This window comes from Lycium ferocissimum, chromosome 5, assembly GCF_029784015.1.
Source record: "Lycium ferocissimum isolate CSIRO_LF1 chromosome 5, AGI_CSIRO_Lferr_CH_V1, whole genome shotgun sequence".
Lineage (NCBI taxonomy): Eukaryota > Viridiplantae > Streptophyta > Magnoliopsida > Solanales > Solanaceae > Lycium > Lycium ferocissimum.
In genome coordinates this window covers 21,728,308-21,745,280 of record NC_081346.1, presented here as the reverse complement: position 1 = coordinate 21,745,280, position 16,973 = coordinate 21,728,308, and the positions used below count along the sequence as shown (strand labels likewise).

At 36.1% G+C, this 16,973-nt stretch overlaps 2 protein-coding genes across 2 annotated transcripts; one reads left to right on the top strand and one right to left on the bottom strand.

The window, feature by feature from the left end:
- Positions 1–2,626: 2,626 nt before the first annotated feature.
- LOC132056490 (plastidial pyruvate kinase 2) lies at positions 2,627–15,036 on the bottom strand. The gene is made up of 12 exons (XM_059448712.1): positions 14,720–15,036; positions 13,167–13,454; positions 7,050–7,215; positions 5,997–6,131; positions 5,771–5,881; positions 5,571–5,659; positions 4,928–4,990; positions 4,621–4,796; positions 4,187–4,289; positions 3,914–4,062; positions 3,410–3,518; positions 2,627–3,057 (listed from the first exon to the last, which is right to left on the bottom strand). Exons 1-12 carry the CDS (start codon positions 14,963–14,965, stop codon positions 2,950–2,952), a joined length of 1,743 nt encoding a protein of 580 aa, XP_059304695.1. The 5' UTR covers positions 14,966–15,036; the 3' UTR covers positions 2,627–2,949.
- On the top strand, positions 7,865–9,395 carry LOC132058301 (uncharacterized). The gene has a single exon (XM_059450848.1). It carries the CDS (start codon positions 8,266–8,268, stop codon positions 8,701–8,703), a length of 438 nt encoding a protein of 145 aa, XP_059306831.1. The 5' UTR covers positions 7,865–8,265; the 3' UTR covers positions 8,704–9,395.
- Positions 15,037–16,973: the final 1,937 nt, after the last annotated feature.

Here is a 16,973-nt window from a genome sequence, read left to right as displayed (position 1 = left end):
CGTCTTAATCTTAATGAAAACAAATGAGGCCAACTAAGCCGACACTTATTCTTTCATTCTTTGTCACTCTTTCATGTATTTCGTTTTTTTAAGTCTCTAGTTCATATTCCTTTATGTAATCTCATTTTATTTTTGCTCATATTGGTCATAGATTGAGAACGAAAACTGAAATTTGTAAGCTTTTTTTTTAGTTTCTTTTTGTAATAGCAAAGTCAAGGGTTAACAGAAAAAGTTTGAGTATGCTGAAAACTAAGTAAATGATTATAACTTATTATATATTTTACAAGTTGGTGCTTTGCTAGTGAATTTTGAAGGTGCAAGGCGCTACTGTTAATTGTTTTTCTTGAGCATAAATGCGATTGCGCGAAGCTTAACTAAATTTGAAGTTTAATAAAGAATGAAAGACATTTTGAAATTTGAAATTTTAATAATATTCATATAATTATAAACATGTTACAATATTTATGTGGCTATAAAAAATTGTTAGAAAAGGAAAAATAAAAGTTCTTGATTAGACAAAGGAATATTTTGAACAAAGGGTTGTCACAAACCAGTGAAGATGATATTGAGGTGTTTAAGTTCCAATTCAAGTAAAGAAAATTGTCATTAGTTTAGGTATTCCAATATGAAATACCTTTAGCACCCAAGCAAACCATCTCGACTGATCAGAATGAAATGATTAATACAGAACTGATAATGATGAAAAAACGCAAGGAACAAAAGTGTGAGACAGTCTAGTCAAATTGTTTTTTTTATTTTTATTTTTTTTTTCATTTTTTTGCGCGGATTGTCCTTCTTTTGGGGTGGCCTTTAATTTTTGTCCCTCAAATTGGTGGTCTTTAATTTTTGGGACAACTACGTATATATACATCTTAACGAGAAATATTTACAAAACGTGACGATAGTATTATATTTACAAAACATAACATTACAAACCCTATACGAAACATGCTTTAAAAAAAATATACATATATTCTTATTTTTTTTTAAAAAAAAATTATTTAAATTTTTTTTTAACATTTTTTTTCGCTCAAAATTTTATGTATGAAAGTTGTATGAAATGTGTATATCTCGCTCAAGGCTTAAAAAGTTCGCTCAAAATTTAGTGTATGAAAACGGTATAAAAAATATATGAAATGTGTACATCTCATTCAAGGCTTTAAAAATCCGCTCAAAATTGTGTTTATGAAAACAATATGAAATTTGTATCTCGCTCAAGTCTTAAAATTTCGCTCACGTTTTTGTGTATAAAGTTCATGTTAGATTTCTGTAAAATTAATACAACTACAACAACATTGTATACAGCTTTGATACAACATTCAAGACTTAAAATAATCGCTCAAATTTTTGTGTATGAAATATGTATATCTTACTCAAGGCTTAAAAAGTTCGCTCAAATTTTATGTATGAAGAATGTATGAAGTGTGTATATCTCGATCAAGGCTTAAACATTACACTCAAAATTTTATGCATGAGAATGGTATGAAATGTATATCTGTCAAGACTTAGAATTTCATTCACATTTTTCGTATATAATGTTCATATTAGGTTTCTGGAAAAATTAATACAACTACAACAACATTGTAACAACTTTCATACAATATTCAAGGCTTAAAGTTTTCGCTCACAATTTTGTGTATGAAAATTATATTAAAAATTTCGCTCATACATACACATTTCATACAGCTTTCATACACAAAAATTTGAGGTAATTTTTTAAGCCTTTGAGCAAAAAATTTTTTTTTTTTTTTTAAAATATAAAATTATTTTTTTAAAATATTTTTTTAATTATTTTTTAAAAAAATAATATATTTTCTGGAAAAAAATAAAAAAACGAAAAATGTATGAAAATCCGTCATGTTTCGTAATATATCGTTATGTTTTGTAAATAAAGAAAACTATCGTCACGTTTAGTAAATATTTCTTCTTAACATGTATATATATGTAGTTTTTCCTTAATTTTTATCCTTCGCTTAACACCTAGAGATCCTGCGTTCGAATTAATTTCAGGCTCGCCAAAAAAAAAAAAAAAAAAAAAAACTCGCAAGCCATAAGTTGGGATTCGCATGGCAAAAGTTGAGTTTCACAATAAGTTGGGGTCCAACTTATGCCTTGCGAAATTTTTTAAAATTTTTGACCGAGAGAAATTCAAACCTGAAACCAAGAGGCTTGTAGCGAAAGCCAAAAATTAAAGACCACTGATTTGAGGGACAAAAATTAAAGACCACTCCCAGCGAAGGATATGCGGCAAATTGCCCCCTTTTTTTAAAAGGTAACTTTTTGCATTAAACCAAAAGGGCTGTCAGCCATAATTACAGGGTGGTGAGATCAGGTCAAGTCAAAAATTGTTTTCAAATTTTCAAATTTAAAACAGTGTCGATCCTTTTTTATACGGGAATAAACGGCTCGACCGAAACCAAAAGTGCCAAACGTACACAAAGAGGTTCTTCCTCTCGTTTTTCACCTTTTACGCATGCATAACCCTTGCTAATTAATAGGTGTGCAAAATCTACAACCAAAAAAAAATATATGCAGAATCTGAAGTTTTGGAGTTTAGAATGCTACACAACTACACAACATGAGCTTCACTATTTTTTATCAGTGTAATTGACCTTCTGCAGGTAAATTTTAGTAATCAACTTGGTTGCTTCTTCATTACATCTATTCCGGAAGAATAATCACTCCAAGAATTTTCGCATACAACCACATTCAAGTGCCGGCTTCATTGGTGTCTAAGAGAAATACATAACATGGTATCCTAGTCCAAAACATACAGAAGCACGAAGCAGATACAATAAACATAACCCTAGCAATCTTGAAAAAAAATCTTGGTAACACTGCCGACTGAGATCTATTCCCAATTGATGGTTGTGTCAGGCGTCCAATGCTAATAATAACTCCAACTAAAAAGAACGTCAATCTTAAGCTGGTTCCATGTTTTTCATCTGTCTAAACTTTCCTGACCTGGATATTGTGAGTGGATTGGAGCCGCCAGATTGGCTGCCTGCCACTCTGAACAAGAGCTACCTGCTCTCCTTCCTTCACCATTCCTTGCTTCTGTAGAGTAATAATGGGTTAAAATTATAACAGGAGCACTATTATCGTGTAAATGATAGTAATTACACACTGGCAACATAAAAATTCAGATCAAATCCATTTCAGATAATAACAAGGATGAAGAAAGGAGTATAACTAGTTAATGGAATTGATTGTCTGAATTATCATATCAAGATTTCACTTTTAATTATAAGCACGTATACCAATAGGCTATACGTCATATGACAAATCATCCATTCATCTATGCCCATGATATGGGCAATTTCAGGCATTAGGTATTAGCTTTGCACAATGCATCTACTGTGTATTAAGCAAAACTTAAAAATGAACATATGCTGAAGGTGAATCTCACCTGCAATAAGGACAATGCACTAGTGAAAGTCTCCTCTGCACAATCTAAGAACTCCATATATATTGGACAAATGCCTTGGTACAAAGCCAGCCTCTGTTGAATTTTCTTACTGCAGCCCAATCATAGAACAAATGATTAAAATTCACTAACTTGATAGAAATCATTCATACAGTTCTTCTCAGATTTCCCTCAAAACATAGACATACCCAAAGACAGCAACTAATTAATCCCTAGTTGATTCTGTACTGGAAACAGAAGCTTTAATATCATCAACAGAATACTATATATGTTTTCCTGGGCGTCATTAAAATGCATCTTCTACAGATCAATTACTGATATCAAGGTCTAACCAACAGTGTGTAGTGTTCATTCAATTGTAAAAGCAATGACAGTGCCAGAAGGACAAATAGATGGCTCGTTGTAATGGTAATGAAACCAGTTCAGCTGTAGAATTTTGTCTTCAAACATTGACATCAAAGTTAGATCAAAAGGGTAAATACTCACTCATTTGTAAAAGCAAATATAGTGCCAGAAGGACGATAATGGCTCAGTAAGACGGCCATGAAACCAGTTCTAGTGAAGACAACTATGGAGGTTCCAAGAGTGTTGGACATCATGGTTGCATGGAAAGCGAACATCTCACTCATATGGTTCTGCAAAATATAGAAAGTTTCGGTAAGTGTTAGCTCCTTTAGACAATTTATTTCAGGAAAAAGATGGAGGTAAAATATGTAATCTACAGATGAAACTTAAGTACAGCACAAAAAGACTAAAAACCTTGAAGGCTTGGCCTAGATTTGCAGGAGTTTCACCACCAACAATAGTAGCTTCAGTCCGTAGTGACACGGTGTGCATAACTTTGACAGCTTTCAAAGGAAACCTGTAACCAAATGAATCTAACTTGTCAGAGATGCGGATAGGTTATAAGACAATTTATTGTAAGGAAATCTTAACGTTTGGACTTTGGTTAAGATCCCAGCAAAAACACTAATTACTCATGAAAGAACCTTGACACGGTTAATAGGTTCCAAAACTAAGATCTCCCGAATAGTAACCCTAAGCTATGTTACATGGGCGAACAGGTGTGACATGGCCTCATGGCTGTGGGTACACCGCATCAAAAGTTACTGCACTTTCCCACAAACCCAATTCCCTATATAGACCCTAAGTTCAAAGAGATAATAGTAAAAGCGCCTTGAATAGTAACTTACTTTCCGTGAGCTGTTTCTCCAGAAAGCATAACAGCATCAGCACCCTCTCTAACAGCAATCGCAATATCTGATACCTCTGCTCGAGTTGGGGTGGGATGGACAATCATGCTTTCCAGCATGTTGGTGGCAACAATGACAGCTTTTCCCATACTTCGGCAAATGTTGATGATTTCTTCCTGCATACTCCGATATTTCAATCAAAGGAGAAATTGAGAATACATGGTTAAGACCTTATGAAATGGTAAAACTGCATTGAATTTTGCATCCTTGCAGTAGAATCTACAGCTACAGTGTTGGCGGCCTTTACCTGCAACAAAGGAACCTCCTCAATAGGCAGCTCTGCCCCAAGATCTCCTCTTGCAACCATCGCCTGAGTACAAAGTTAAAACCATTAAATTGGGTCATTAGATGTCTATCAAGGAAAAGAACAGTAGACGCAAGCTACGATCCAGAATAAACTGCAAGTACTAAGGCCATGAAAAGGGGACAAAGGTTTCCATAGAAGTAGGAACTCCAGTGAAGTCAAGGAACTGGTAAAACAGATTCGATATAGTATCTTGTGGCTGTGTGCAAAACATAGGTAGGATGAGCGTAGATAAACAGCCAGCATATAGATGGTATAATACTGAAGAATCCTCTGCATAGAGCCTGAATAGAGCGGAATAGATATATAAGATATATCCATCCCCAACTGGTTTAGGATTGAGGGTAGTTGATTGATTGATCTTGCAGGCTTAAACTCTTATAATCCTCCAATCTTTAGAAGAAAGAAAAAGGAAGAAGCTCCTAATTGTTCAAGTACCATGTGTGATTTTCAAATGCTGTAGATAACTTCAGTGTATGCCAACTCATCAACCAAGAAGAAAGAAAATACTTCCAGCAATGTATATGATCTGCCACCAAAACTTTTTTAAATAATGAACCAGCAAAATAGAGGTTTAGAGAATTACCCCATCTGATGCAGTAATTATTGAATGTAAATTTGGTATGGAGTCTGCGCTCTCAATTTTCACAATAACATGAATATCTGCACCACAACCTGTTATATCAAAAGGAAATGGCTAGTCAAAAAGTGTTGAAACAAAAATGGATAAGCACACCATTGGCACTTTCCATGCTCACAAAAAAGAAATGGACCCAATGGAATTACTCTTCAAATAATTCTTCAGTTCATGGACCACTGCTGCATCTTTGACGAATGAAACAGCATAAAAGTCAATTTCATTGTCCACTCCAAACTTGATATCATCCCAGTCCTTTTCTGTTGCACGATGAGGATTACTGTATTAGAAGGCAAGCACTTTTTGACGGAGTAACTGTCTCATGCTTTCACAGGCAGATATACATGAGTTTGTAGACAAAAAAAGTAGTCTGACCAGTAATAGAGGGAAGTGTAGCACTTTTCCCTCGAACATTTAGATGTCTCCTCGACTTAAGCTCCCCTCCATCAACAACTTCACACTTCACAGATTCTTCTGTCTTGGATTTCACCTGTAAAGACATCATGCCACCTATAGCAGAAAAAGTTACAGTCTTTAGTAAAGGTAGGCCAAAGAAGAACTATGGGAGGTGATCAGACAGGACATGACACATCTTCAACTTACTGAGGACATGACCCTAGATTGGAAGGTTTGAAGGTAGAGGATTAGGGTAGAAAGTTTGTAGTAATTTTACGAAGGAGAGGCAGGGAGCTAGTCTCCTCATCTCGTCTTCTCCTTATTTAGTAGTCTCCTCATCTCATCTTCTCCTTATTTAGTAGTCTTACCTAGTATTCGCATAGTATCTTATACTTCAATTTTACTACTATCTGTTACTTCAATTGATTTGTTTGTCTTGCTATTTTGTTGTCTTTATTTTCTTTTCTATCCTGCTTTGATTAAACTTCTTTTGAGCCGAGGGTCTATCGGAAATAGGCTCTCAAGGTTTACCGTTTACCCTCCCCAGACCCCATTTGTGGGATTACACTGGGTATGTTGTTGTTGTAATCAATTCATAATTGCAAAAATGTATACCCATTTGCATTACTCCAATTGAGGGACGACAACCCTAGTACCTTTACCACTAATTTTACAACCTATGTTAATACTTGTTACTCATTAGTTTCGAATTAAACCAATACAAAATCAACCATTAAGCCTGTTACCTTAGAAATATAGACTTAAAGTCAAGTCCAACACTAGCCAAGTAAACACATCTCCATCGTATTCCCTATGGAATTCGATACCCAACCCTGTTGAGTTATATATTTGAGAACGACCACTTATACTCTTTATTGGGGGTAATTTGGGTGTATCAGTGTATAATATCTCATGCCAAGTTAAAAGGAGGAAGTTCAAGCAGTCAATTTTAATGCCTCCCAATGACAACTCGATATAAGATGTTATCAGACAAAAATAGTTAAAAGACAGAAAATAAACCACTTCACATACCATCAACGAGAAGCATGTCTCCTGCTTCAACATCATTTACAAAGTCATCATAATTGACACTGACACAGTCAGCTGTGCCAACCCCTCTCTGAATTGTGAAAGTGAATTCCTGTCCAGGTAGCAATGTGATTGGCTGGGGCAAGTCACCACTTCTAACCTCAGGACCCTGTCAGCATCAAAACAACAAAGCAACAAAGCAACAAGAGGCTACAAATCAAAATGACCAAAAAGAGAGATCACATCCAGATAAATAGTTATCAGGTGATCATGCGAGGTGAAAGTTATCGTTGATGATACATATAACATAAGAGCGACTTCACTAAAATCCAGTGAACAAACAATTGATCAGTAGTGATACAGGAATGAAGACAGGAAAACTGGGGGTGTTCAAAATAAACCGAAAAACCAAACCGGGCAAAGAAATGAAAAACTGTCCGAAAAAAAAAAGGTTTGATCAGGTACAGTTTAGTTTTAATTTTTTTTTTTTTCAAAAAAAAAAAAAAAAGACAGTACATAATTTCATCTACTGTTTAACGAAAGAAAAAAAAAAAAAAAAAAAAAAAGAGAACCTAAACCAAACCAAACCGACAAAATATATACTGCATGTGTGTGTATTGTATATGAAGCGATATTTTTGCTACTTCTCATTCTTATGCAGTTTTCAACTAATTTTACCAAATAAAAATCGCTTCTGCTTTTAATCCAACATGGCTCCTGTAAAAGATCCTCATACATGTAGTAAGGATGCCTCTGAGTTCTGTCTTTTTTCTGCCAATGAATATTTTTGGCAATTTCCTCTAAGGTGAGTGTAGATCTGATGTCACTAGGGTCTATAACCGCAGGAAAAAGGGTGAAAATAAGGCTTAATTGTAAATGTTTTATTAATTAATTATTATGTGTAAGTATATCCAGTAGTTACATAGCAGTTACTTAGTAGTTTAGGCAGTTATTATGTGTTATATTGTACTAAGAAGAAGGAAAAAGGGGCCGTTTTTTCTGTAGGTTTTTCTCTGGCAGATTTGGAGGTTAAGGTTCCTCAAAATACCTTGGTTGTTAGATGTAATGAAGTTCTTTCTCTATTTGTAAAACTTATCCTATTTGTTGGCAGTAAATAATAGTTGAAGTGTTGCTCTTATTTCTGTGTTGTGTTTGGAAGTCTACAGATTAAGGTTAGCAAAGTTTCTGGGTTTCTAACAATTTTGGTATCAGAGCCTTCATGGTTTCAACCAGAATGGAGGGAAGGATTGAAGGGTTAGAGAAGACAATGGACGAAGTACAAGAGGAGATTGGTTCAGTACGTAATTACCTGGGGCAGTTACGGGACTGGATGCAAAAAAAAAAAGATGAACATGACGCTGAAATTCTTCAACATATGAAAGGAAAATCAGTGGTTCAGGAAGATCCAATTAAAGACGTAGATGTGATGGCAGAGAACAGCAGCAATCGTAGAGGAGATGGATTTCGAGAAGTTCAGCCACAATTTCGTGGTGAAACGCATCCTAGAAGATTGGAACTTCCTTTATTCTCTGGTGATAATCTATATGGGTGGCTTAACAGAGCAGAACGTTATTTTCATTTTAATGGCATTGATGACAAGAATAAATTGGAGGCTGTTGATGTTTGCCTTGAAGGTAGAGCCCTAAATTGGTTCTAGTGGTGGGAGACAAGAGCGTCGATTGTCACATGGGATGTGTTTTGAGTAGCGATACTCCAACGCTTTACACCATCACAGTCAGGGAACTTATATGAGGTTTTGATAGGATTGCAACAAACTGGAAGCGTGGCACAATACAGAGAAGATTTCGAATTACTTTCAGCACCTTTAAAAGATGCCGATGATGCAGTTTTGATGGGAATTTTTATAAATGGTTTGAGAGAGGAGATCAAGGCAGATTTGCGTCTTAGCAAGCTGGGAACTCTAACCCAGATTATGGACCAAAGCCAGCGTATTGAAGAGAGGAATTGGGCTCTCAGCCAAGCCCACTTGCCAAGACATATGCGTATGGCGCTTTCTAGGGGTTCAATGCAGTTTCCAGTGACTGACAATAGTCGAACAGGATGTTTTACAAGTTCCCCTGTGCGTGTAGCCACAACACCCTTTCATTCTGCCCGTACAACAGTTACCGCCATACCACGGCATGTTCAAGAGCAAAAGCGAGGAGAAATTGAGCAGCCAAGACCTGAAACTTCCTGAAACTTCTGCAAGGCGTGGAGGAGCATACAAAAGGCTATCTGATGCAGAGTATCAGGATAAATTAAGAAGAGGACTTTGTTTTCGATGCGGTGAAAAATATGGTCCCAATCACCAGCGCAATTCAAAACAGTTAAATCTGCTTATTGTAGCAGTAGAGGACGACGAAGATAGAGGCATCGAAGAGCATTCAGGGAAATAATAAATGCAGGGATGGACCAATTAAGTGTTCAAGAACTACCGGAGTCGCAAAAGTTAATGGAGTTGTCTTTGTAGTCTATTGCAGGATTTACAGGTATGGGGAAAAATATTGGGGAAGAAGGTTATTGTGTTGATCGATAGCCGAGCGTCAACAAATTTTATCTCTCGCACAGTGGCCGAAGAATTGGGGCTACAGAAACTAATCCGTTTGTAGTGGAAGTAGGGAATGGACAGCAAGTAAAGAGTAGGGGAAGCTGCAAAGAAACGGAATTGTGGATTGATAATTTCCGCAGAACACAAGATTATTTCTTTTTTAATTTGGGCAGTGCCGATGTAGTGTTAGGATTAGAGTGGCTGCAGACTTTGGGGGACATTCGAGCTAATTTCAAAAAGTTGACGCTGAAATTTGACACAGGAGGGCAAACACGAGTTGTTCGAGGAGACCCCTCATTATCCAAATCAGTGGCTTCACTCAAAACAAGCCACTCAAAACTCTGTTTAAAACCTTGTAAAAAGATGGAGAAGGGTATTATGTTGATCTGAATGAGTTAACAGCAAGGGAGGAACATGAGAATTTGGATTTGCAGCAATTATTGAAAGAATTTGGAACTTTATTTGAGGAAGTGAAAGGGCTGCCACCCAGTAGAAGTCGTGATCATGCTATCCGACTTAAAGAGGGATCTAATCCACCCAATATTCGTGCATATCGTTACCCTCATTATCAAAAAAATGAGATTGAGCGCATTGTCCAGGAAATGCTTGTAGCTGGTATCATTTAACCAAGTACAAGTCCTTTTTCCAGTGCAGTGTTGCTAGTTCGCAAAAAAGATGGTAGTTGGCAATTTTGTGTGGATTATCGGGCCCTTAATAAGATTACTATTCCCGATAAATTTCCAATTCCAGCAATCGAAGAACTACTGGATGAGCTTGAGGGTGCCACTATATTTTCGAAGTTGGATCTAAGATCGGGGTACCATCAAATCCAGGTTTGCAAGGAAGATGTAGCAAGGACAGCTTTTCGTATACATGAAGGACATTATGAGTTTTTGGTCATGCCATTTGGGTTGTCTAACGCTCCATCTACTTTTCAAGCCTTGATGAATGAGATATTTTGGCCTTACTTACGTAAGTTTGTATTGGTCTTTTTTGATGACATATTAGTTTATAGTGCAAATTTTCCTACTCACTTGGGTCATTAGCGTGATGTGCTACAAATTTTAAAACTTCATAACTTGGTTGTCAATAAAAAAAAAAAGTCATTTTGGACAGCAACAATTGGAGTACTTGGGACATATTATTTCCGGAAGTGGAGTCTTGGCGGATCCTGCGAAAATAACAAGCATGGTTAATTGGCCAAGTCCCAAAGATATTAAAGGTTTGCGGGGATTTTTGGGACTCGCCGGTTACTATAGGAAGTTTGTTCGTGACTATGGGAAAATAGCCGGGCCGCTCACACAATTGCTCAAGAAAGATGCTTTTCATTGGAATAAAGAAGCTCAATTAGCTTTTGATTCTCTTAAGGAGGCTATGGTCACTTTGCCGGTTTTGGCGCTACCAGATTTTAACAAGGTGTTCGTGGTTGAAACAGATGCTTCGGGATTAGGGATTGGAGCTGTCCTAATGCAAGAAGGACGTCCCATCGCCTTTCTTAGATTGGAGTTTTCCCAAATCTATTGTTTCTGATCGGGATCGGGTTTTTATCAGCCAATTTGGCAAGAATTATTCAAGCTGTCCGGTACCAGCCTCAAATTGAGTTCAGGTTATCACCCTCAAGCGGATGGTCAAACTGAAGTTGTCAACCGCTCCTTGGAGACTTATTTACGTTGTTTTGCAGGGGCACATCCAAAACAATGGCCAAGATGGATTCCTTGGGCTGAATTTTGGTTCAATACCACTTACCATGGTTCCACCAAGATGATCCCTTTTAAAGCTTTATATGGGCGAGATCCTCCCTCTTTGTTGCAGTTCACTGATGAAATTTCTACCGTTGAAGAGGTCAACCAGTAGCTTGCCGCTCGCAACACTATTTTAGATGAACTCAAAGCTAATCTGACCCATGCTCAAGCTCAGATGAAAGTTTATGCTGATGCTAAGCACCGCGAAGTTGTGTTTCAGCCTGGTGATTTGGTTTATCTTCGCGTTCAACCTTTCAAGCTTCGGTCTCTTGCTAAACAGGTTAATCAGAAGTTAAGTCCTCGTTCCTATGGGCCATATACTGTCTTGAATAAAATTGGCGAAGTTGCTTATCACCTCGATTTACCCCCTCATTCATGAGTGCATCCTGTATTTCATGTTTCTTGGCTAAAGCGTGCTGTGAAGGATTCTATTCCAGTTCAGCAGCTCCCTCCTTTCTTATCCGAAGAACTTGAAATGCAAGTGCAACCTGAAGGTGTGGTAGACTGCCGGACACTCTTGAACGGCTCCCAAGAGGTTTTGATTAAGTGGAAGGAGTTATCGGACTTTGAGAACACTTGGGAATCCTATGAAGTCATTGATGGACAGTTTCCTCATTTTCACCTTGAGGACAAGGTGAAAGTCGTTGGGGCGGGTATTGTTAGACCTGATGTCACTAGGGTCTATAACTGCAGGAAAAAAGGTGAAAATAAGGCTTAATTGTAAATGTTTTATTAATTAATTATTATGTGTATGTATATCCAGTAGTTACATAGCAGTTTAGGCAGTTATTATGTGTTATATTGTACTAAGAAGAAGGAAAAAGGGGCAGTTTTTTCTGTAGGTTTTTCTCTGGCAGATTTGGAGGTTAAGGTTCCTCAAAATACCTTGGTTGTTAGATGTAATGAAGTTCTTTCTCTATTTGTAAAACTTATTCTATTTGTTGGCAGTAAATAATAGTTGAAGTGTTGCTCTTATTTCTGTGTTGTGTTTGGAAGTCTACAGATTAAGGTTAGCAAAGTTTCTGGGTTTCTAACAGTGAGTTTTAGCAGAGCCTTCATGTTTGTTAATGAGTCAATTGATTCTAACTGCAGTCTTCACTGAAATCCCTGGAACTGATTATTTGCTTTCTTATGCATGAGATAGCCAAGAGATGTGATATGCACCACTAACACCTCTGAGGAAAACAAACTACACTCTCATGTTCTGTCGTCTAACAAGCTTGTGGAAGAGAAACATATTACACAAAGTAGTTTGATAAAAAATAAACTAATTGTCAAATTAACAAATTGCCCAGTTCATCCTAGCTTCATTAATCAATTTAGATTTTTTGACCAACAAGTGGTTGATATTATCCCTACCGCACCCGGGCTTTCGGCGGCGCTGTTCTAGTTATGTAGTAAACTAGTAATTGTTTTTGCACAACTCCCCGTATTATTTGATAGGAAAAAAGTCGTTTCATTTTGAACAAATACCTCCACAATCATATTCTTCGAAGGCTGAATCAATGTGGTACCCACTTGGTCGCACTACTATCTACTCCTAAAACAAGGAGTAATATGAAAACAAGGACCGCGTGACATCTTTACAAAGTTGTATATTTGTCAAGGCTACCACAAACTAAGAAAGAATACCAAATCCAAAAAAAATATGTTCTGTAAACAAATAAATGTTCTTGCTCAAAGTAAGTCTCTCTTGCGGTCATAGCATGGTAGATCAGTTTAACAGTTCGATCAATAGATCAACACTTTTGCTGCGTGATCATAGAATCAAATCTGGTGGGGGAGGAAAATTCTTCTTTTGCGTGCGCACATAAAATGAAGAAATTTTACCTTTGTGTCAAGCATGATGGCAATGACATTGTCCTTAGACTGGGCATTATACTCTTTAACCAAATCAATGACTTTCTGATGAGATGCATGATCTCCATGAGACATATTCAACCTAGCAACATTCATTCCAGCTTCAGCCAACTTCCATATCATTTCCCTTGTGTTTGTAGAGGGACCAATTGTGCATACTATCTTGGTCTTACGCCCTACTGTAGGTTTAGACCACATGCCCACTGAAGTGTCACCAAGTTGCTGAATTGCTTGAAGATACTGAAGTTGCTCCTCACCCTGAAACATTAACAACCACAATTAATTAGCTAAAAGCCTTCTAGCCTGTTTGGTCAAGCTTCTAAAATCAGCTTATTTTGAAAAGTGCTTATTAAAAAAGTACTTCAATAAGAAGTAGTTTGTGTTTGGCTAATCAATTTGGAAAGTACTTATTGAGCAACAATTAATGTTTGGCCAAGCTTTTGAAGAGTGTTTCTAGGTGTATTTTCTCAAAGGTGTTTTAAAATAAAAATAAAAAAGTACTTTTGGAGAAAAGCTACTTCTTTAGCTCCTTAAAAAACAACTTCTACTACTCCCTGAAACCCCCAAAAAACACTTATTTTATCCTAAACGCTTGACCAAACAATTCACTTTTTTTAAATAAGCACTTTTTGGAAGAAAAAAAATACTCTCTCCGTCCCAGTCCCAATTTATGTGATACAATTTGACTAGGCATGGAGTGTAAGAAAGAAAAGAAGACTTTTAAAACTTATGGTCTAAAACAAGTCATGAATATTTGTGTGACTGTAAACCATTTCATTAAGTATTAAAGAGGAAGTTACAAGGTAAATTATTTCTAGATATAGAAATGTATATCCTTTTTGGGACACACTAAAAAGGAAGTGTACCACATAAATTAGGACAGAGGGAGTAAGCACTTTTGGGCTCCCGAAAGATTGGCTTCATTTGGCTATCAGAGTCGAAAACATTCCATAAATGCAAATTTTATCGTAGCAATATTTTACAAATCCACAGAACAGAACTCAAAAAAAAAAAGGCTCAATTCACAAATCCAGTTTACTCAGGAAACGAGTTGTGTCTAGATTGGCAACAATTTACATTTTTAAAAACTTGTACTGCAAGATATTAACGATTTAAAAAAAAAAAAAAAAAAACAACTAACTAAAACTGTAATAACAAACCTTTTCCTCAACTAGACGTACGGAAGCACAGTTAAAACAAAACAATTGTGAGATAGTCCCTCCATTTTTACTTTACCTCTATACGAAAAATAGTTATCCATTTTTACTTGTGTAGTTTGGAGAACGAAAGAGATAATTTACCATCTCATACCTATTTTACCCTTATTATTAATTACCGTTGGAGAGTTCAAGAAATTCTTAGCGGCCGCACAACTTTTAAAGTACAGTTTGATTGAATTAGTAACAATTACGAGTGGTATAGTAAATTATCATTCTATTTATGACTCTTTTTACCACCAAGTGAATACAGGACAAGTAACTATGGACAACATGGAGTAATTTGCAGGAAACAAAGTGAAGGACCTTAGGAACATCTTCAGGAGAAACAGGTAGGACTTGAGGCTCAGCACGTGTAGATCTTCTAGCAGTGATCTGTGGCACATTTACACGAACAGCTCTACAACTATTGTTCCGTTCATTTCGAGATAACACTTTAGAGGCAAAGCTAACAGGCTTAATAAGCTTCTCAACTTGGCTCTGTAGAGAAGATCCATGGTTAGGGCTGGAGAATGAAGTTTGAATCGAGCCAGTAGCCACCACTTGAGCCATCTTTAAGAGAGTGTGGGAAATGTGTGAGGAAATGAGGAGAGATAAGAGTATAAAAGGTGAATGAAAGAGTGTCTACTTTGAAGAAATCGCCGCTATGTTTTTGGCGGAGACGTCGAAGAGAGAGGGGCCTCGTTTGTATCGAAGGGAAAAAAAGAAGCTGGAGTTTGCTCAACTGTGTTACAAGAACTGTTGGGTTTTGGGAATTTATATCTAAAAAAGTATTGCATCGTTTTAGCGATTTCCCAACAAATTGGATTAAGTCGACGTCGTTTTTTAATCTGACGCGTCCTCGTTTCAGATACATCACGTGATCTTCAACTTAGCTTCATCTTTTCTTCGGGAAGGGGCCGAATATACCCTGTACTATCGGAAAAGGCTAAATATACCCTCGTTGTATTTTGAGTTTAAATATATATCTATTGTTCTACTTTAAGTTCAAATATATTTTTATTGTTATACTTTATCACAAATATATCCCTCATTTTAACAGAGAAATACGTGTCATCATTATATTGGTCTATTTTACACTATCTCCTAATTAATTAAAATTAAACTCATAATCCATATCCAATTAAAAGACTCATGCTAGCTCATATCCAATACCGACTAAAAAAGTTTTCATATGTCCATATTTGGGTGAAGAATCAAGGAATGGATTCAACGAGGACTACGATTCTTTCACCATTGGATTAATGAAACTTCCAATTGATTTTCCAAGGTTTCGCCTTTAGAAATGCTAGATTAGTAGTTGAAAGACTAATTAACACACTTTGAGTATGTGTGGGAAAAAAGTTAGAGAAAATTGAGAAAAGGGGAGAGCCAATTTGCTTAATAGGTCAAGAAGATTTGAAAGAAAAAATGAAGTAAAGAATAACAATAATCAAAAGCCATTTGAATATACCAATAAATAACTTGGGGATTTCCTATTCGATCTCCTCTTTGCAGCTCAAGATGCTACTACGTCTCCTTTTTTGTGGGCAGTAACACTTTTGGATTCTCACCCAGAATTTTTAGAAAATATCCGGCGAGAAGTGTCTGAATTATGGTCACCCGAGAATGATCAACACCTCACGACAGAACTGTTTCAATCGGATATTAGATATGGGTATGGGTCATTTAATTAGACTAGTCTCTACAAACGTGCCTCGCACGTTATTTCCTGTCAATCACAACAAATGTTAAGTAATATTAGCTCAATTGGTTGGCTACCTGAACTTTTACCTTTTTGGTGAGGGTTCGATTCCCCACCTTTAACCCCCTCGTATAAAAATATTATTTTATCGTAAACACGTAATACTTCCCGTTAAAATATTTCTTTTAAATATATATCCTTGATGTTTTTATCTATGTGAAAAAATACGTTAGCACTAAAATAATCCAACATTAGGAATTGAGCTAGTGACCAGATATTATATTTATTTTCATAATATACTGAAAGTCATTGTTATATTATCAAATATGAAATTTCTTTTATCAATTCAAATAACTATCTTTCGCGGGTAGATGATGCGTTGCTTTTCCATCCAAAAAACTTGTTCAAAACTGGAACATGCCGCTTATGACTGACTGTCTATCCTCTGCAACCATTTGATCAACTTATTTGGATTAGAAAGTTGTCATCATTACATATAATTAATTTCCCACTGCATGCATGAACTTAGAAAATGAAACACACTACAATCATATTTTTCCTACGATAGTTATTCTTGTTTTTTCTCGTCCTCCTATTTTATTTAAGCATATCCATATTAATTTCCAGAATAATATCATAACCGGTGGTCATTCAACTTTGAATGTACACAAAATCACTTTTTAAATTTTATTACATAAATATCATCCAACTTAAAGTTTATCACAAAGTATTTGTCTATTTTTGGTTAAATAATAATCATCCTACTTAATTAAGCTATCACATCAAAGTTACTTTTCCATTTTTGTTATCTAAAATTCATCCAACTTAATTAAAGTATATCATCCAAATAACAATATAATCACTAAATAATGCTAT